This window comes from Nerophis ophidion, linkage group LG06 (assembly GCF_033978795.1).
Source record: "Nerophis ophidion isolate RoL-2023_Sa linkage group LG06, RoL_Noph_v1.0, whole genome shotgun sequence".
NCBI classification, from domain to species: domain Eukaryota; kingdom Metazoa; phylum Chordata; class Actinopteri; order Syngnathiformes; family Syngnathidae; genus Nerophis; species Nerophis ophidion.
In genome coordinates, this window is record NC_084616.1 from 26,314,357 (window position 1) to 26,335,508 (window position 21,152).

At 38.9% G+C, this 21,152-nt stretch overlaps 3 protein-coding genes across 8 annotated transcripts in view; 1 reads left to right on the forward strand and 2 right to left on the reverse strand.

Annotated features, from left to right (window-relative positions):
- Positions 1–6,711, forward strand: part of LOC133554441 (microphthalmia-associated transcription factor-like) — a 90,004-nt gene extending 83,293 nt beyond the window's left edge. For all 5 annotated transcript variants that reach the window (XM_061903216.1, XM_061903217.1, XM_061903218.1 and 2 more), the window contains one exon: positions 342–6,711. In XM_061903216.1, coding sequence (XP_061759200.1) covers positions 342–743 — 402 coding nt within the window. In that variant the 3' untranslated portion in view covers positions 744–6,711. The remainder of the gene's footprint in view (positions 1–341) is intronic.
- A 730-nt stretch (positions 6,712–7,441) lies between these two features.
- On the reverse strand, positions 7,442–13,764 carry LOC133554012 (myoD family inhibitor domain-containing protein 2-like). The gene is made up of 3 exons (XM_061902335.1): positions 13,695–13,764; positions 8,782–8,907; positions 7,442–8,704 (listed from the first exon to the last, which is right to left on the reverse strand). Exons 1-3 carry the CDS (start codon positions 13,762–13,764, stop codon positions 8,442–8,444), a joined length of 459 nt encoding a protein of 152 aa, XP_061758319.1. The 3' UTR covers positions 7,442–8,441.
- A 2,498-nt stretch (positions 13,765–16,262) lies between these two features.
- LOC133554442 (forkhead box protein P1-B-like) overlaps positions 16,263–21,152 on the reverse strand; it is a 36,172-nt gene continuing 31,282 nt past the window's right edge. For both annotated transcript variants that reach the window (XM_061903222.1, XM_061903221.1), the window contains exons 15-16: positions 18,774–18,937; positions 16,263–16,974 (exon numbers count right to left, since the gene is read on the reverse strand). In XM_061903222.1, coding sequence (XP_061759206.1) covers positions 16,821–16,974; positions 18,774–18,937 — 318 coding nt within the window. In that variant the 3' untranslated portion in view covers positions 16,263–16,820. The remainder of the gene's footprint in view (positions 16,975–18,773; positions 18,938–21,152) is intronic.

A 21,152-nucleotide genomic window follows, 5' to 3' on the forward strand; every position in this document is an offset into this window, starting at 1 on the left:
TTTTTCTGAACACATGTGTCACCGTGCAGGGTGGAAAATGTATGTGAACTTTTTGGAAAAATTGCTTGAGACTTTGCGCGATTTGGATTTGTGTGACCTTTTATAACAGATGACAGAGGTGCTACTGTATGTACAAATAAATCCGTTCTTTCTCCTCACGGAATGTATCACGTCTGTGGAGGACTGAGATAATTTCTTATCATGCACCAGTGAAAGCATCGCCCTTTATTAACCTTCCGGGAAAAGTATGTCTCTCCCAGAAAGACAGTTATCTGACAGAGAGAGGATGTGTGTGGTGGGTGTTTGCGTTGAACACATGCTTATGTGTGTGCGGTGTGCAGGAGTTAGAGATGCAGGCTCGAGCTCACGGTCTGGTGGTCACGTCCTCCACGCTGTGCTCCGCCGACCTCGGGGGCCGCAGCATCAAGCAGGAGCCCGCTCTGGAGGACTGTCACCCGGATTTGTACACACTCCGCCCCCGCCTGCATCACCCGCACCACCCCGACTGCACCCCCGAGGCCCCCGGCACCCTGGACCTCAACGAGGGTCACCCCGATTTCTGCGACGGCCACTACGGCGTTCACTGCAAGCCCGCCTCCAAACTGAACGACATCCTCATGGAAGACAACGTGTCGCCGGTGCGAGGCGGCGACCCGCTGCTCTCGTCGGTCTCCCCGGACGCCTCAAAGGACAGCAGTCGTAAAAGCAGCGTCAGCATGGATGAGAACGATCAAGGCTGTTAGCGCCCTCTACTGGCTGCGGTCTGTGTTTACCTTTTCAATCTCCTGTGACTTTTTTTTCCAAGCTTGAGTTCAAGGACTGATTTTTTTTTTTAAGACTGTTTGCTTCAATCAAACCTTTGAAGACAAGAAGTTACAAACTGTATTTGGAGTTTTATATGCAAAGGAAAATAGAGGCTAGATGATGTCGATGATTCCAAAGGGGAAGTGTTAAATTGTCGTATCGAGAAAACATTTTTGAAATCGCTAGCAACAATAGAAGAAATATCAGTTCATTCGTGCTTTACACTCCTGGTGTCTTAGAACTTGAAGGTGCAGATAGAGAGATGCCTTATAGACACTTTTCAATCAATCAAAGTTTATTCATAAATAGCCTGCTCAGTGGCCTTTTGGTTAGAGTGTCCGCCCTGAGATAGGTCGTGAGTTCAAACCCCAGCCAAGTCATACCAAAGACTATAAAAATGGGACCCATTACCTCCCTGCTGGGCACTCAGCATCAAGGCTTGGAATTGTGGCTTAAATCACCAAAACGATTTTCCGGCGCGGCCTCCGCTGCTGCTCACTGCTCCCCTCACCTCCCAGCGGGTGATCAAGGGTGACGGGTCAAATGCAGAGGATAATTTCACCACACCTAGTGTGTGTGACAATCATTGGTACTTTTTTTAATCACAAGTGTCTCAAAGGGCTGCACAAGCCACAACGACAGATCCACTTTTGACTTTTGTATCACCTCGCACACGCTGTGGTTGTTGGTTGTCTCCAAATGGAAACGTCTTTATGGACAAATATCAGTCACTTATTTATGTATTGCAACAAAGAAAACAACCTTATTTATATAAATAGAACGTCCCCGATGGAAGCGGTGTTGTTACAGTAGGGAAGGAATTCATATGGCCCCCTACCTGGGTGGAGCTCGCTTGAGAGGAAGAGGGGAGAGGGGGGAGAGGTAATCATTTTCAATCAAAGTTCATTTATATAGCCTTAAATCACGAGTGTCTCAAAGGGCTGCACAAGCCACAACAACATCCTCGGCTCAAGGCAAGAAAAAAACTCAACCCAATGGGATAACAATGAGAAACCTTGGAGGGGACCACAGATCGTCTTGGGTGGAGATAAGTCAGCAGCGCAGAGACATCCTCAACTGATGGACAGCTGAGTGGTCCATCCCGGGTCCCGACTTTAAACAGCTAGCGCGTCATCTGTGGTCACCTAATCTGTGCCCCCCCCCCCCCCCCCCCCCCTTCCACAAAGGAAAGGGGGGCAGAGCATTAAAGAGATGCAGATCAACTGGTCTAAAGGGGGGTCTATTTAAAAGCTTGAGTATACAAATGCAATGCAGTCTGCTAAAAATGATGGAAAGCGCCACTCTACATTGCAACTGAGGCTGTGGTCAAAGTTGGCATTGCCACAAAACACATTTGATGATATTCAACACTCCACTGCCACCTGGCAGCTAAAGTGAGTGGAGCCCCCCTCCGATTCGTCACGGTTCATGTGTCAGGCAAACCCTGACGAATGGCCCGCAGGATATTGTAGAGATAAAATCCAACAACAAACAACAGTGAAGATGTCAGAAAAATGAGCAAAACGACCATGTCATGAGAAAAAAAGATGACACTTTCAAACTAATAGTTGATTATGATAGGCTTTGTCCCCAACAACACAGAGCTGATGCAAGGTTTTGTCGGTTTTCTAGCACTTTTTCCCAAAACAAATGTTCAAAACGACCCCCGCATGCTCAAACTGTCTTTATGCAGCCCTTGGTTCTAAAAGCAAGACACATTTGTTTAGTACAAAAATGTACCTTTTTCAAGAAATCGCTTGAGGATCAACCACATTGCTAAGAACAGGTTTTCTAAGTCAATCAATCAATCAATTTTTACTTATATAGTCCTAAATTACCAGTGTCTCAAAGGGCGGCACAAGCCACGACGACATCCTCTGCACACATCCCACATCAGAACAAGGAAAAACTCAACCCAAAGGGACAATGAGAAACCTTGGAGAGGACCGCAAGTCTGCTACTGGATCATAAGTTTTGCTCTCTTCCATTTATCCATGCATTATCTCCCACGGGGTGGGGTGGGGTGGTTGGGGGCTGGAGTCTATCCCAGCTGCACTCGGGCAGAAGGCGGCGTACACCCTGGACAAGTCCATATATAATATATTGAACTCTTTCAATGTAGGAACACAAAAACAACCTGATAGCTTTTTGAACATACATTAGAGTGGCTGGGGAAAAAATATTTTCTTTTTTTTTCACATGCTGCTGGAGCTTTGGAGTGACGTTACATTGCCACCCCTCCAACTCAGAGCTTATTTTATAGTAATATATGACAATCATGATTGTGCAAGTTTAAGAAATGCTGCTGCCCAGCAAGACCATTGTTCAGTACATCCCTGTCTATTTATTCATTCATGACACCAATTTATTTTCTCTGCTTAACCCTCTTTAATTATCGTCAAAGCCAAACAGGACATCAAATCCATTTTGGATGCATATGTAAACATGTATACATATTTTATACCTCAAATTTGTCAATCAAATTCAGTCCAAAACAAAAATATTTAAAAAATTTCCGGGGCTTTTTTGAAGGTGGTTCGATGAGACACAATAACTCCTGTCATTTGATCCAAAGGCCTTCAAAAAGTAAAAATAAAAAACATTACATGTTTGTTTTTGTTTTTTTAGCGCGGAGGTTTTTTGAGAGATTTGAGCAAAACGAGTAGGAATCCAAAATGTTTTATGCCCCTTTGGAAATATGAAGGGTTTTAAGAATTGTAAAAGTCAGCATAGAAAATAGGACACTTCCTGTCTAACGGAGTGTCACGACACAAATGATGGTCAAAAGTAAAAAAAAAAAAGAAATACTGAAAGGACAAAAAATTCAGCAGAGCTACAATTGTCCCCCCAAAAAATTTTAGAAACCAGAATACAAAGTGGTTTAAAGGTGCCGTGTGCTGGGGAGGAAAGTGTTGTAGCTACGAATCCAGCAGAGGGCGCTGTCTCACAAGTCAGTTCTCCCAACATTTTCTAGCAGGAAGATGTTTTTCCATGACTTGATAACTGCACGTTTTGTTAGTACAATTTTGTAATTGTTTCTTAATACTTAAAACTAAATTAAACGATAATCTCAAATATGTATTTTTAGGGCTATTTATATAATTTTTTTTTTGCTGTTATTCGCTATTTGTGTAACCTCGGTGCATTGCGGGGGTCTTACACTGTCAAACTCTATAAAAGCAAGTCCTCAACTTCAATATAAGATATCAAAATGTTTTCTAACAGCACATTGTCACTGTTGGACTGACTTGCCCTGTTATGCCAACATTATTTTATGAAGGAGTATAAAGAGATTGTTTGGATTTCGTTGCATTAAAAAAACAAACAACAACAACAAGAAACACTGGAGTAAAGGATGTAAATCAAATCCTAATTTGTTTTTTACTATTTTTTTGGTAACTCTTTATTATGGGGAACATATTCACCATTGATTAATGGATTATTAAAGAAACAAATACTTAATTTTGAGTTATTTGGACACTAGGGGAACATATAAGGGTTAGCGTTACTAATAAGCATAAATTCTGAGGTTATTGAGGGAAGACTCTTAGTTAATGGTTTAAAAGCCTACTGAAATGAGATGTTCTTATTTAAACGGGGATAGCAGGTCCATTCTATGTGTCATACTTGATCATTTCGCGATATTTCCATATTTTTGCCGAAAGGATTTAGTAGAGAACATCGATGATAAAGTTCACAACTTTTGGTCGCTGATAAAAAAGCCCCTGCCTTTACCGGAAGTATGTGCGCGTGACGTCAGGAGTTTCAGGGCTCCACACATATTCACATTGTTTATAATGGGAGCCACCAGCAGTAAGAGCAATTCGGACCGAGAAAGCGACAATTTCCCCATTAATTTGAGCGAGGATGAAAGATTTGTGAATTAGGAATATTGATAGTGAAAGACTATAAAAAATAAATAAAAAAAAGTGACGGCTACGGGCGGCGCCAGTGTGAGCGTTTCAGATGTCATTAGACACATTTACTAGGATAATTCTGGAAGATCCCTTATCTGCTTATTGTTTTAATCTTGTTGTAAAGACTTACCTCGAGGTCGGATGGCTGCGGTGAACACGAAGTGTCTCAGAGAGAAGCCGAGGAGCCAAGCTCACAGCTGCCTTTTAAACAGCTGCTGCAGGACGACGAATAATACAATGATTTCTCCGGTAAGATATATATCACAATTTCCCCATCCAAAAACATGCTGGTTGACTTAGAGAAAACATGTTCGCTTGACCGCTTAAAGCTTCACAACAAAAAAAGAAACACCGGCTGTGTCTCGGTGCTAAAGACAGCTGCAATCCACCGCTTTCCACCAACAGCATTCTTCTTTATAGTCTCCATTATTAAATGAACAAATTGCAAAAGATTCAGCAACACAGATGTCCAAAATACTGTGTAATTATGCGGTTAAACCAGACGACTTTTAGCCGTGTTTGGTGCTGAGCTAATATTTCCTGACAGTCAGTGACGTCACGCGTATGCGTCATCATTCTGCGCAGTTTTCAACAAGAAACTTGCGGGAAATTTAAAATTGCAATTTAGTAAACTAAAAAGGCCGTATTGGCATGTGTTGCAATGTTAATATTTCATCATTGATATAGAAACTATCAGACTGCGTGGTGGGTAGTAGTGGGTTTCAGTAGGCCTTTAAGGCCATGCAGAATAAGGCATTAATAAGTCCTCAATAATGACTAATTAAGTGACCAATATGTTACAAATTTGCATGTTAATAAGCAATTAATTAATGGTGAATATGTGTCCCCGATACTAAAGCGTGACTTTTTTTTTTTAATCCAGCCATTGAACATTACTGTATTTGGCTTTTCCAACATACACAATATTTGTACAGTACTCGGCAGTGTATCGAACCTTGTGTGTTTACTTTAACATAAATGTGCATTTTGCAGCCCAGCCTACCATGTTGGTCTGCTATATGCTTTTCAAAGTGGATCTTTTTGCAATGATGGAAGTGCCTTTGGTTGTTTCTGTACACTGACATTTTTGTTACAGGTTTTTACTGGTGTTGAGCGAAGAATGTCAAGCTGCTTTAGGAAACTTTTGCAAAAGGTCAAACTGTGGCTTTTATTATTTCTATTTTATCAGTACGTGTCTTTGAGAAACCAATGATGAATAATAATGGACTAATATCATGTACAAACTCTGAAAACTAGGTTTTAGAAGAACAACCGTTAATTTATCACTAATTAAAACTTTAGCTATTTTTTTGTTTAATGTATATTTTTTTACATATTTTCTTTGGATGAAACATTTTTCTATTGTTGTTTTTCCCCCCTCAATGTCAACGTCTCAATTCTCCCTGGTAACAAAGTCAAATATTCCAAGTTTCCACCATACAGTTAATCTTATTTTCCATTGTTTGTTATTTATTTATTCAGTATTGAAGGTGTTTATAATCCCAAAAGCGTACCACTATTGAGCCACATACTGTATGTTGGCCTGAATGTATCATACAAACAGATAACTGCCAACATGTGCCAACATTTTCTGTAGCTGACTGTTTTATTAGTTTATGAGGACAAATGGAGCAATACAAGTGAAGGACTTGAATAGAATTGGACATGTAGTCGTTCCGATGTTATAGCATCTACTGCATTCTTCCTCCATGATGACTTATTTAGCACCGAAACATGTCTCCATAAATCTGACAGTTACGACGTCGAGGACTAAATGAAGTGAAAGTGTGTTAAAAACAAACTCTTGGACTGAAACCGCTTTCTTTTCTTTTTTTACATGAAGCATTTTGTCATTGAAGTGTATGTCACATTATGATGTGAAATAAAAAGTCATGGCTGTGTTTGTTTTAGGTGTGGACATACTTTACCTCACACACTTGACTGTCACCTTAACTTCCTGTGGATAAACATTAAATGGTCGGAAATGTTATATTCTTTGTGTACTTATTTTTATTATTTGTAATAGCATGCACATCTTTATTGATTACACGTTACCCAATGGCCATATTTCGATAATGTGTATTTTAATATGAATGATTATTATTGAAGGTCAAAATAAGACAACATTAAATACGTAAATCAAATAATAAATAATGACTTAAATGTTCTTTAATTAGTTATAATTGGATTAAATGCAGAAGTGTGTCATTAATTTATTTAAGGCAAAGGTACATGTAATTATTGGATTTGTTTCAATATTTAATTAATGATTACATCATTGATTATTTGAGATATGATAGGTATCACTTGATTATTTCATAAACCTCATAATCAAAAAAAAAAGGTAAATAAATCATTAAATCACAAAATAATTCATTCGTGAAGTAATTAAATAAATCATGAAATAAAACAAGAAATCATTAAATAATCAAGAAATAATCAATTAAAAAATTGAATAACTGAATAATGCAACACATTATTTAATCAGAAAATAATTAAGTAAATCATGAAAGGGACAAGCGGTAGGAAATGGATGGAAATAATTGATTTGTGATACAATTAAATAAATCATGGACATTAAATAAATATTTAATTTGTAAAATAAGTCATTAAATCAGTAAATAACTAGTTATTTAATCATGAAACGATCAATTACATCTTAAAACCAATAATTAAAACACAATATCTCAAACAATGAAATACTTAATTGAATCGTGACATTTTTAAATACATCTTCAAATCCAAAAATTGTTAATCAAATTTTGAAATAATTAAGTAACCCCTTAAATATTGAAATATTTAAATACATAATTAATTCAAGAAACTTTTATTTTGGAAAGAAATAATAAAATCAGGGAATATTGAAAAATATAATTTTGAAATGGTTAAATAAATTACAAAGTATTAAATCGTGAAATAATGAAATATATTTTGAAGGACTAGTCACGGTGGAGGGGTTAGTGCGTCTGCCTCACAATACGAAGGTCCTGAATAGTCCTGGGTTCAATCCCGGGCTCGGGATCTTTCTGTGTGGAGTTTGCATGTTCTCCCTGTGACTGCGTGGGTTCCCTCCGGGTACTCCGGCTTCTTCCCACTTCCAAAGACATGCACCTGGGGATAGGTTGATTGGCAACACTAAATTGGCCCTAGTGTGTGAATGTGAGTGTGAATGTTGTCTGTCTATCTGTGTTGGCTCTGTGGTGATGTGGCGACTTGTCCAGGGTGTACCCCGCCTTCCGCCCGATTGTAGCTGAGATAGGCGCTAGCGCCCCCCGCGACTCCGGAAGGGAATAAGCGGTAGAAATGGATGGATGGATAGTACAAATGATTAAATACTGAAATAATTAGAGATTGTAAAATTGTGAAATAACTGAATTAATTTAATGATTAAATGTAATTTTACATTAAATACATTATTAAATACATTAATAACACATGTATTTATTTAATTTCAAATGTATTAATGACACATTTAAGTATCAATTTAGCCATGTATTTATTTATTTAATTTTGTCCCATTCGACCCTCTGCAGAAGATGAAATCATTCATCACTGACGTCTGCCACTTTGCAGACAAGGTGTCCGAGCGGCAGGGGGACGTGAAGTAATACATAAGTGTCTTTATTCATACTTGAACCGTAGGCAAGTCTGCAGCAAGGTGGCAGCGTGACAAACTAAATGAGAACAACTGGCCCACAATGCAATGGCAGCCATCTCTCCTCAGCGATAGCACACTTCTGATATCTCCATGGCCAGCTCCAGAAGTTCTGCCGAGTCCTGGCAGGAGTTGCAAAAGTCCCAGTCCGGTCCCAGATCGCAGTTCCAGCCCTCAAATCCCCGGTGGTCCTGCTGACTGGACTGAGCGACGTAATCCAGTGCAGGCCAGCAGCGCGTGGCCAACCTCCATGTTGTGTCCTGCAGCAGGCGCAGGAGCTGGTGGGAGCGACAGTGCAGACAGGCCAGGAGAAGTTCTGCACAGTCATCTTGGGACGGAGAGGTGACAGAGGAGATGGGTGTTATTTGCCGCATGTACAGTACACGTACAGTAGGTGTACAGTACCTCCCGTCACGGGCTGGTGTGAGGCGTCGGAAGAAAACACACAGCTGCTGCTCCCCAAGCTGTCCGAGCGTGCAGACATGTTGGATGCAGCTTCTTCTTCGGGCCCAGAAGAAGGGGGGCAGCACCCTTTTGAAACATGACATCACACCATTAAAGGGGAACATTATCAGCAGACCTATGTAAGCGTCAATATATATCTTGATGTTGCAGAAAAAAAGACCATATCTTTTTTTAACCGATTTCTGAACTCTAAATGGGTGAATTTTGGCGAATTAAAGGCCTACTGAAACCCACTACTACCCACCACGCAGTCTGATAGTTTATATATCAGTGATGAAATATTAACATTGCAACACATGCCAATACGGCTTTTTTAGTTTACTAAATTACAATTTTAAATTTCCCGCGAGTTTCGTCTTCGAAACGTCATGTAATGATGAAGTTTTAGGAAGTATGAGCGCTGCACACACACACAGCTAAAAGTCGTCTGCTTTAACGGCATAATTATACAGTTTTTTTACATCTGTGTTGCTGAATCTTTTGCAATTTGTTCAATTAATATTGGAGAAGTCACAGTAGAAAGATGGAGTTGGGAAGCTTTAGCCTTTAGCCACACAAACACACGGTGATTCCTTGTTTAAAATTCCTGGAGGTGAAACTTCACTATGGATCAGAGCGCGGTCAAGCCAACATGGATTCCGACCAGATGTCAACCAGCAGGTTTAGGTGAGAAATTTGTGGTTAAAAAGTCAGTTCTTACCGCATAAAAGCTGAGCTTGTGCCGTCCATAGCTGACGTCGACTCCCCTGAGACATTGGCGTCAAGACACCCGTGGAGACACCCTTCCGACTATCAGGTACTATTAAACTCACTAAAACACTAGCAACACAATAGAAAGATAAGGGATTTCCCAGAATTAACCTAGTAAATGTGTCTAAACACATCGAAATCCGTCCCCATGCAATCGCGTTTTTTTTCTTGTTTTTTTTCTAGTCCTTCGCTATCATTATCTTCGAACACAAATCTTTCATCCCTGCTCAAATTAATGGGGAAATTGTCGTTTTCTCGGTCCGAATAGCTCTTTTTGTTGGAGGCTCCCATTAAAAACAATGTGAATATGTGAGGAGCCATCAAACATGTGACGTCATCATCCGCGACTTCCGGTAGAGGCAGGGCTTTTCTCTTAGCACCGAAAGTTGCAAACTTTATCGTGGATGTTCTCTACTAAATCCTTTCAGCAAAAATATGGCAATATCGCAAAATGACCAAGTGTGACACATAGAATGGACCTGCTATCCCCGTTTAAATAAGAACATCTCATTTCAGTAGGCCTTTAAACGCCTTTCTATTTATCGCTCTCGGAGCGATGACGTCAGAACGTGACGTCACCTAGGTAATAAAGCCGCCATTTTCCCAAACACATTACAAACACCGCGTCTCAGCTCTGTTCTTTTCCGTTTTTTCGACTATTTTCTGGAACCTTGGAGACATCATGCCTCGTCGGTGTGATGTCGGAGGGTGTAACAACACTAACAGGGAGGGATTCAAGTTCCAGCACTGGCCCAAAGATGCAAAAGTGGCAAGAAATTGGAGGAATTTGTTCAAAATACGAGGGTGTGGGGAAAGCCGACGAAATGGTCAGTCGTTTGTTCCGCACACTTTACCGACGAAAGCTATGCTACTACAGAGATGGCAAGATTGTGTGGATATCCTGCGACACTCAAAGCAGATGCATTTCCAAAGATAAAGTCAAAGAAATCTGCCGCCAGACCCCCATTGAATGTGCCGGAGTGTCTGCACATTTTACCCAGGGTGCTAAGGCAGACATGGCACAGAGATATATGGATAACCTGCAGATGCATTTCCAACGATAAAGTCAACTAAATCACAAAGGTGAGTTTTGTTGATGTTGTTGACTTATGTGCTAATCAGACATATTTGGTCGCGACATGACTGCCAGCTAATCGATGCTAACATGCTATTTAGGCTAGCTGTATGTACATTTGAAACTATATTTACATCCAGCGTTTCCCTCCACCCACATTAAATGCCAAACAAACACTTACCAATCAATGGATTTAAGTTGATCTCGTGTCACAAGATGAGAAACTTCCGATCATTGGTCTGCACATTTTACCGGCGATGCTAAGGCAAACATGGCCGAATAGCGTCAATAGCTATTCCCTCAATAGCTTCAGTTTCTTCTTCAATTTCGTTTTCGCTATCTGCCTCCATACTCTAACCATCCGTTTCAATACCTGCGTAATCTGTTGAATCGCTTAAACCGCTGAAATCCGAGTCTGAATCCGATTTAATGTCGCTATATCTTGCTGTGCTATCCATATTGGCATCACTAGATGACGTCACGGGAGAATGGACGATGGCTTCACAGATAGTGAAAATCAGGCACTTTAAAGGTTTTTTTAGGGATATTCCGGGATGGGTAAAATTTTGAAAAAAACTTCAAAAAATAAAATAAGCCACTGGGAACTGATTTTTATTGGTTATAAGCCTTCTGAAATTGTGATAATGTTCCCCTTTAAGTCTGCATTTGGTTCAAAATCACAGGCCTTTACATGCATGATTGTTGGCCAATGATTCATTCTTTTTTCTTTTTTTTTTTCAAAAGATTCAAAAGCTTTATCTAGTTTTTTGGTGTGAAAGGACACTTATTAGACAGGTTATTGGGTACAGTACAGGAGTGAAAGCATAATTACCATCATAACATCCCTGGACCTCTTTCAGAGATGTGTGAAAATGGAAAAAGATGAAAAAATACATTTTTTGTTTTAATATATTTTCTATAGGAGAACAAACATGACACAAACTTTCCTAATAGTTGGAAATCTCACGGTTAATGTCATACAAGCTTCACTGATGAGAGTATCTGGCAAGCACCGATGTTTCTAACTAATTTCAGCGATCCTTGAAGTCATCGCAGTTTGTTTACATGTACAACTTTGTCCGACGCTGCCACAGAAAGACGTGTTTTATGCCACTCCTTCTTAGTCTCATTTTGTCCACCAAACGTTTTATGCTGTGCGTGAATGCACAAAACTGAGCTTTGTTGATTTTATTGAATTAATGGAGGGCTTGTCAGGCATATTCGGTCAATCCATGACTGCAAGCTAATCGATGCTAACATGCTATTTAGACTAGCTGTATGTACATATTGCATCATTATGCCTTGTTTGTAGGTATATTTCAGCTCATTTAACTTCCTTTACTTATGTCCTCTCTGTATTTCATTTATATTTGCATGTCTCGTGACATATTATCTGTATGTAATATTGGCTGCATTTCTCATAGTTGTTTGTGTGCCATGTTGTTCCAGACCACAGCAAACATTACCCAGCTTGCAAAGATTGCAACAAATCCATTAGAAGAAGACAGCCTGCCGTTTCTTTTACTTTGGCAACACACATCTATACCGTTGGCCATTCTGAGCCAGTAATTTCCAGTCGTTATCTCATCCTGTGAGAAGCCTCCATTTTACTAATTAATTCCAATGTTGCAAAAATGTGTAGAATAAAAATTAAAATACAACATTTCTGTCAACGAAGATTTGCGTCAGCCTTTGATAGTAGGCCAATATAGCTAATATAGACACTGACATCATGTGTTGCCTTCATTATAACACTTACAGTATATAAGGCTTTTAATTTTTTGCGGCTTGAGACAGAATTTTTTTTTTTGGTCCAATATGGCTCTTTCAACATTTTAGGTTGCCGACCCCTGATTTACCAGTATTGTTGTATTGTGTTTGCAATACTGCATTATAAGGAGGGGGCAATATCTGAGGAAAAATCAATACAAACTACAAGTGCATAATTAAACACATTAACTCTTTATAGCAGTAATTCTCTACATAGATTGTGATTCATATTGCCACAAATGACATTAAATCTATTAACATTTAGCTGTTGTTGTTTTTTTTTTAGAATATATTTTTAGTTTCAATGTTTCCCCCTTTTTGCTCACAAACTTTAAATACAAGCCAACCAAATATCAAGTCAGCGTCCTAACTAAACGCTGATTCTTCCTACTATTTTCTTTGGACATTGAACTGTGCAAATATAACCAGGTGATGTTTCTCAATGTAACTTTTTATAAAGCATGTCTGACACAAATAGACATAGCCAAGCAGATACAAGTATATGATATACATGATATCAAGTAAGTAAGATATAATAACGTCCAATTTTAGGGTCTTCCACGCCGTCTTTTTATGTTATTCATTATTTTGCCGCATGCAATTATGAGGTTTCTCCTGCTTTGCCTAATAATGTGCTCCAGAATGCACTCTGCACACGTCAATACGAACATTTGTGGTCAAAAAAGTGACAGCCGACTTAGAAAAACATAGTTTAACTTTAAATCATTTAACATACGGAAATGAATCTTTAATTAAAGGTTAATTTTCTTATTTTAATGTATAGCAGTAATTCCCAAACTGTAGTACGCAAGCTCTAATCAATTAATGAAATACCGCAACGACGTGACTCGAACTTGTGTTACTGTTCAAAATGTGTGTAATGTATTTTAAAATTGCTTGTTAAATTAAACCTCTGGCTTGTTTTGATGAGTACTTAGGCCTACTATACCATACTCAGGCCGAGAACCAAGCATTTTCTGAGGTAGTTTTGGTGGAAAAAAGTTTGAGAACTATTGCTTAATAGAACACCTCAAACAAATCCAGATTGGACTGAAGTGCTCTTTTCAAAAGTTTTTTTAAATAATTTAATAGGATGGATATAATTGCAGTATTATCATGGTATTGTACTTCAATTAGAACGTGTTAGCGTATTTGTTTAAGTGTGTCATAATGTCAAAACTGAGTAAAAAGTGGACTTAGGAACACTTAATAAAGCTTTTATTTTGGTATTCAGCAAAAAATGGTGCTAAGAACCTACCGTCCATTTGTGAGGGTTGTCCAAGCTCAGTCAAACGCGAGTCAGGAGCAGCTGAGGAAGAAGTTGGCATCTTTTGCAGAACAAATAACGCAAAAGAGATTGATATGAACAGAATAATCCCAAGAAGAAATATTTAAAAAAAAATTCCGTCTCCAGCAGAATTAAATCTGGTTGACAGAGTGAGACATATCTGGTTGTACTCTGCAGTATTTCCAACATGTACAGTCGCTCACTCCTCCTCTTTTTTTTTTTTTTTTATCAATACTCACCACTCAGGGGGTTACTTTTGGATTATGTGACATCATAATACAACATGATACACAATAGACGCTGCTACCAAATACAAAATGCTCATATAATCACTTTCTTATGTTACCACAACACCTTTGTGCATGGAAATATCAAATAGATTAATGACTTACAAGCTATTTTACATACAAGCGGTGTGTAGGAAAGAAAAAAAAGAGCATTTATGTAAAAAGCTCTTATAGTGGGGGATGTATATATTTTCAAGTATTTCTTTTATATATATATATAAAATCCGTTCATGAAGGAGTAAATCTGTTCGGCCACCGTGTTCAATGGAGAAGACTGATCCACAAACTTTTCAGGCTGCAGGCCCCTTTCCCTTCGATTTGATTGATTGATTGAAACTTTTATTAGTAGATTGCACAGTACAGTACATATTCCGTACAATTGACCACTAAATGGTAACACCCAAATAAGTTTTTCAACTTGTTTAAGTCGGGGTCCACGTTAATCAATTCATGGTATTGATCGAGCTGTCCTGGATGAACTGAAATTATTTGTTCCAATCATTTTGGAACTTGCAAGCGTACTTCTTATTCTTACTCGTCGTCGCCATGTCTCTTCTTCGTTTGTCTGCTTCGTCTCTGTTATATTTTTGGACATTACTACTTGCCGTAGTTTTGAAGCAATGCATGATGGGAATCTGGATGTTGTGTGTCAGTGTATTAACGTGCCGGCTGGAATAAACACACGCTGAGAAATAGCTCCGTGCCTGCCGACTTTATGGGTTATAGATAAACCTATGGATAACGGAGACATACGTAATAGTCGCCTTTTCAGGTGAGAGAGGACGCTAAAGGCAGTGCCTTTAAGGTACGCCCCCAATATTGTTGTCCGGGTGGAAATCAGGAGAAATTCGGGAGAATGGTTGCACCGGGAGATTTTCGGGAGGGGCACTGAAATTCGGGAGTCTCCCAGGAAAATCGGGAGGGTTGGCAAGTATGACTTCCAATAAACACACAATGTTGGTCTTAGTTAAGCCATTTAAAAATGGTGAATGTGGTAAGCCACAGGATGCTAGGGGGCTTGCAGTTACACAACAGCTAAGCAAACAATAGCACAAAATCTAGACACACGTAAAGAGTCCTAAATAGTACAATGTTGCAGTCTAAAACCCGACATTTGTCAATTTCAAAGTATATAATATTTATTGTTGCATATTGTATCCAGTAACAAACGTGTCTGCATCATTCAACTGACTCCATCTTGAGCTAATTTTACATCATTATTGTGACAATAATAAAACAGTTACAAGACACAATGTCTAACATTTCCCAAAAAAGTTTGAAATGTGGACTCGTCAGACCACAGAACACTTTTCCACTTTGCATCAGTCCATCTTGGATGATCTCGGGCCAAGAGAAGCCGGCGGCGTTTCTGGATGTTGTTGATAAATGGCTTTTGCTTTACATAGTAGAGCTTTAACTTGCACTTACAGATGTAGCGACAAACTGTATTTAATGACAGTGGTTTTCTGAAGTGTTCCTGAGCCCCTTTAGAAATTGATGTCGGTTTTTGATACAGTGCCATCGGAGGAATTGAAGGTCACGGTCATTCAATGTTGGTTTCCGGCCATGCCGCTTACATGGAGTGATTTCTCCAGATTCTCTGAACCTTTTGATGATATTATGGACCGTAGATGTTGAAATCCCTAAATGTGTTGCAATTGCGCTTTGAGAAACGTTGTTCTTAAACTGGTTGACTATTTGCTCACGCAGTTGTGGACAAAGGGGTGTACCTCGCCCCATCCTTTCTTGTGAAAGACTGAGCATTTTTTGGAAAGCTGATTTTATACCCGATCATGGCACCCACTTGTTCCCAATTAGCCTGCACACTTGTGGGATGTTCCAAATAAGTGTTTGATGAGTATTCCTCAACTTTTACAGTACTTATTGCCACCATTCCCAACTTCTTTGTCACGTCCTACTGGCATCGAATTCTTAAGTTAATGATTATTTGCAAAAAAAAAAAATGTTTGTCAATTTGTAGCATATTCAGCTGAATATGGGTTGAAAATGATTTGAAAATCAATGCATTCCGCTTATATTTACATCTAACAATTTCCCAACTCATATGGAAACAGGGTTTTTACAAGAAGCGCATCCAGAAAGTATTGATTTCGACTGTCAAAGGGATTGAATGTGGTTTGTAGCTGACAACTCCTCTAATTCTCTTATTTGTTTGTAGTTATAACTGTGTGGAAAATGGAAGCATGGCAAGTATGTGAAAATCCAATAAAGATGTCAAACAACACAACGCTTGAACAGATGAATTTATTCTTCATAGAGATGGTTTACAGTGAATCTATACTTTCTGCTTTTACATGCTCAATTTGAGAAAATTCAGCCATGTTTGTGGTGGGGGTGAAAATACCAACACATACAGTATAAAGACATTCTGTTTTTCAATCACCTGATGATATTTTTACATACAAATATATGCGATCACGTAGGCAGTGAGTATATCTGGAATCATCTCTCTACAAATGTATACATAACATGACCACTAAAATAAAAACCAACTAGTGTTTTTTTTTGTTTTTGTTTTCAGTTCCAATTGTGAAGTGCTCGCTATTATCAGTGTTCCCTTTCCTTTGGCTCCTCGTCTTTTTCCCAACAAGATCAACTATGACAAGACATTTTCACACATGTGATCCCACTCTACTGTACAGAATTAAAAACTTGATTATAACAACAACAAAATACTGATAAATATGGAAACAAAAACAAGAAGAGTGTGTTTGGTTACGTATATGAAACAGTTGCTTTCGGACTCGTTTGGAAAACGTTGCCGTGAAAGAGATCTGGGACCTTGTGGTCAAAGCGAGGGTACACGGTCCAGGCGGAGCCTCTCCGGACTGCCGTTGTCTTCATCGCGGTTCGTCTCGGGGCTGTGGCCGTGCTCGTCGGTGCTTTCGGACTCGTAAGGGTAATTTTCGCAAATCTCCTCGTCCTCCTGCTCCTCTTTGATGCTGTTTTTTTTCAAGCAGGAAAACAAACTGTCACGTAACTAAATCCAACCACACATGATTTAAATACAGTGGAACATCGATTCACAAAATAACCTTTTGATTTACGAACCACAGTCCAAATGAAAATATGCTTAAGTGTACTAATGTTTGATCTACACATTGTGTGCCCGGCAGCACATCCATTGTGGGTGGGCTCTGCAGTGCTTATTTATTCAGCACAGTGAAGCTACTTGCAATTAACAGTGCAATACAATTTCATAACATGGTCACTACTGCCTAGTTTCTCTTGTTATATTCTTATTTTTACTGTTCTATTTTTATTTTTATTATTGCTTTTTCATTTTTATTCTTATTGTTATATTTTTTATTTTATTTCCATTTACAGTATACCCCCATTATTTACTTTTTAAATTTGATCTCAATTCTGTACACTGCTGCTGGAATTTTAATTTTCCTGAGGGAACTCTCCTGAAGGAATCAAAGTACTATCTATCTATCTATTAGGGGTGTGGGGAAAAAAATCGATTCGAATACGAATTGCGATTCTCACGTTCTGCGATTCAGAATCGATTCTCATTTTTATTTAAATCGATTTAAAAAAAAAATTAAAAAAAAAAAAAAAAAAAAAAAAAAATATATATATATATATATTTTTAATCAATCCAACAAACCAATACACAGCAATACTGTAACAATGCAATCCAATTCCAAAACCAAAGCTGACCCAGCAACACTCAGAACGCCAATAAACAGAGCAATTGAGAGGAGACACAAACACGACACAGAACAAACCAAAAGTAGTGAAACAAAAATGAATATTATCAACAACAGTATCAATACTAGTTATAATTTCAGCATAGCAGTGATAAAAAATCCCTCATTGACATTATCATTAGACATTTATAAAAAAAAAAAAAAGAACAATAGTGTCACAGTGGCTTAGACTTGCATCGCATCTCATAAGCTTGACAACACACTGTGTCCAATGTTTTTACAAAGATAAAATGAGTCATACTTTTGGTTTGTTTAATAGTTAAAACAAATTTACATTATTACAATCAGTTGATAAAACATTGTCCTTTACAATTATAAAAGCTTTAAAAAAAAATGTACTACTCTGCCGGCATGTCAGCAGACTGGGGTAGATCCTGCTGAAATCCTATGTATTGAATGAATACAGAATCGTTCTGAATCGGAAAAATATCAGTTTTGAATCGAGAATCGCGTTGAATCGAAAAAAATCGATATATAATCGAATCGCGACCCCAAGAATCGATATTGAATCGAATCGTGGGACACCCAAAGATTCGCAGCCCTACTATCTATCCATCTATCTATCTATCTATTTTATTTGCTTAATATTAACCAACAGGGTAAAGTGGCTTTTATTTTTTTATTCCTAATCATTTTAGCGATCTGGTTGTTAAAGTTAAGAAGTTTTGTGATTTTAAACTGTGAATGCGGCATAGGGATAGTGACTGTGTGTGTGCGTGTCAGCAGGGTGGCTACAGATGAGGACAGTTCAGTTAGTTGTCGTTTGGCTTTGTTATTAAATACATAGTTGATCCATTACCCCCTTGTTATGTAGTACTGTACAGCACTTTATATTGTGTTCAAAGTGTACACACATTTACTAAAATATGGACTTTTGTCAGGGCTGGATCTAATTATTCATGTTTATATTCTTTTTTTTATGGAGAAATTAACTTCAATATGCAAGCTTATCCACTTACGAACCCTGTTCAAGAACCAGTTAAGTCCGTAAACGGAGGTTCCACCGTGTGTGCGGGGAGGCTTACTAAGCTTGTGGAGGCGACTGTGTCGCACTGCTGTCGCTTTGGTATCCGGACCCATTGGCGAGGGCGCCGTTCATCTGCTCTTGAAGGATATGTGGCAGAGAATGTAACGGAATGCTGCCCATCGCGCCCGGGTGGTAGAAAGAGTTGCTGTCTAGACTTCCAGCCTGAAAGAGAAAGCACACAATTACCACCACAATGAACATTTTCTTCCATTTAACCCTCAGTGCAAAAATGTTGACCTTTTTGTTCTTTTAGTAAATATTTGCTGTATTTGGGCCATCATTTTTGCTCTTACACCATTATACATGATTTTTTAAATGTGTTTTTTACAGGTGCACGATACACTGGTCATTGACTTTGGGAGGTCGAGTCCACGGTCACAACCTATTGTGATCGAGGGAGTTGAGGTACAGACCGTGGACTCATTCAAGTACCTCGGGGTTTGGGTGGACAATAAGCTGGACTGGACTGTTAACACGGACCACCAGTACAAGAAAGGACAGAGCAGGCTGTACTTCCTCAGGAGACTGCACTCCTTCAACATTTGTAGAAAACTCCTGTGGATGTACTACCAGTCTGTGGTTGCCAGTGTTCTGTTCTACATGGTAGTGTGCTGGGGGGGCGGTACATTTAAGAAGGACAGCTCCAGACTTGAGTAACTGATCAGGCGGGCCGGTTCTACAATCGGAATGAAACTGGACTCACTGGTGAGGGTGGCAGAGAAGAGGACTGTGGACAAACTAGTGAGCATCCTGGATGATGCCAGTCACCGTCTGAATAGCGTTATCAGTAGCCAGAGGAGCCTGTTCAGTGCTAGACTGCTTCATCCCAAGTGCAGGACTAATAGACTCAAAACTCCTTTGTCCCACACGCTATTAGACTGTACAACTCCTCTCTGGGGCGGGGGGCGGGGGGTACTAAGATGACAGGGGATGCAAAACAATAACAGTGCAATACGTTTTCATAACATGGTCACTACTGCCTAGTTTCTCTTGTTATATTCTTATTTTACTGTTATATTTTTATTCCCATTGTTGCTTTTTATTTTTTATTCTTATTGTAATATTTCTCTATTTTGTTTCCATTTAAACCCCCATTTATTTACTTTTTTTAAATTGACCTCAACTCTGTACACTGCTGCTGGAATTTTAATTTTCCTGAAGGAATCAATAAAGTACTATCTATCTATCTATCTATCTATCATTTATGCCACAATACCCCTAAGCCAAACAGGACATCAAAGTCCTTCACTTTTTTAACAACATTTTGTATTTTTTTTTAAATTTATTCTCACTTTTATTGCTCAAATGGTTTATTCAATTTTCAGTTCTAAACAAACATACTAAACAGGTAATGATTTAAAAAAAATATTTTAACAGTCAAAAATAACAAGTTAACTCATGTGATTATTCACAAAAAATCGCACATAAATGTAGTACATTCAAGTAAAACATTAAAAAATGTTTCTGTTGGACATACTGACAACACAATCTCATACGTAGACATTCTGTAAGGATGCAAAAAACTAAACAATGGTTTCTATCTATTAGATCAGAGGTCCCCAAACTTTTTGACTCGGGGGCTGCATTGGGTTAAAACAATTTGGCCTGGGGGCCGCAGTATCTATATGTGTGTGTGTGTGTATATATATATATATACACACACACACATATATATATATATACATACATACACACAAACACACACACACGCACTCGCACACACACATATACATGTATACCAGTGACGTGCTGTCCTGGGAGGCAAGTGAGGCAGTGCCTCACCCACCACCAGGAGGCCTAACAATGAGATGTTCCAAAACAAAGTAATAAAATAAAATAATTTTTTAATATTTCTCTTTTGGTTTATGCTTTCTATGTGATTTTGGTGTGGTTCCTGTATATTTAGATAATTTTCATGGTCAAAATCCCGAAAACTCCATGTTTCCTGATCAAAACAATGCAGCAGATGAGAAGTGAGCCACTATGGATTGAACTTTCACAGTATCATGTTGGACCCGCTCGACATCCATTGCTTTCGGTCCCCTAGAGGGTGGGGGGTTGCCCACATCTGAGGTCCTCTCCAAGGTTTCTCATAGTCAGCATTGTCACTGGCGTCCCACTGGATGTGAATTCTCCCTGCCCACTGGGTGTGAGTTTTCCTTGCCCTTTTGTGGGTTCTTCCGAGGATGTTGTAGTCGTAATGATTTGTGCAGTCCTTTGAGACATTTGTGATTTGGGGCTATATAAATAAACATTGATTGATTGATTGATTGAAGTGAGGCAGACACCGGCGGTGCCTCCACGGCTACACACAGTGTGTACTGGGCGTGTGCATGCGAGGAGGCTCATGCTTGTTGCCACGTGGAAACGGCAGGTC

Coding starts and splice junctions, on each gene's coding strand:
- LOC133554012 (XM_061902335.1), bottom strand. CDS start 13,764: ATGCCAACTTCTTCCTCAGCTGCTCCTGACTCGCGTTTGACTGAGCTT. Junction 8,908..13,694: donor ACAACCCTCACAAATGGACG/GTAGGTTCTTAG, acceptor ATGTTTCAAAAG/GGTGCTGCCCCCCTTCTTCT. Junction 8,705..8,781: donor ACACCAGCCCGTGACGGGAG/GTACTGTACACC, acceptor CTCCGTCCCAAG/ATGACTGTGCAGAACTTCTC.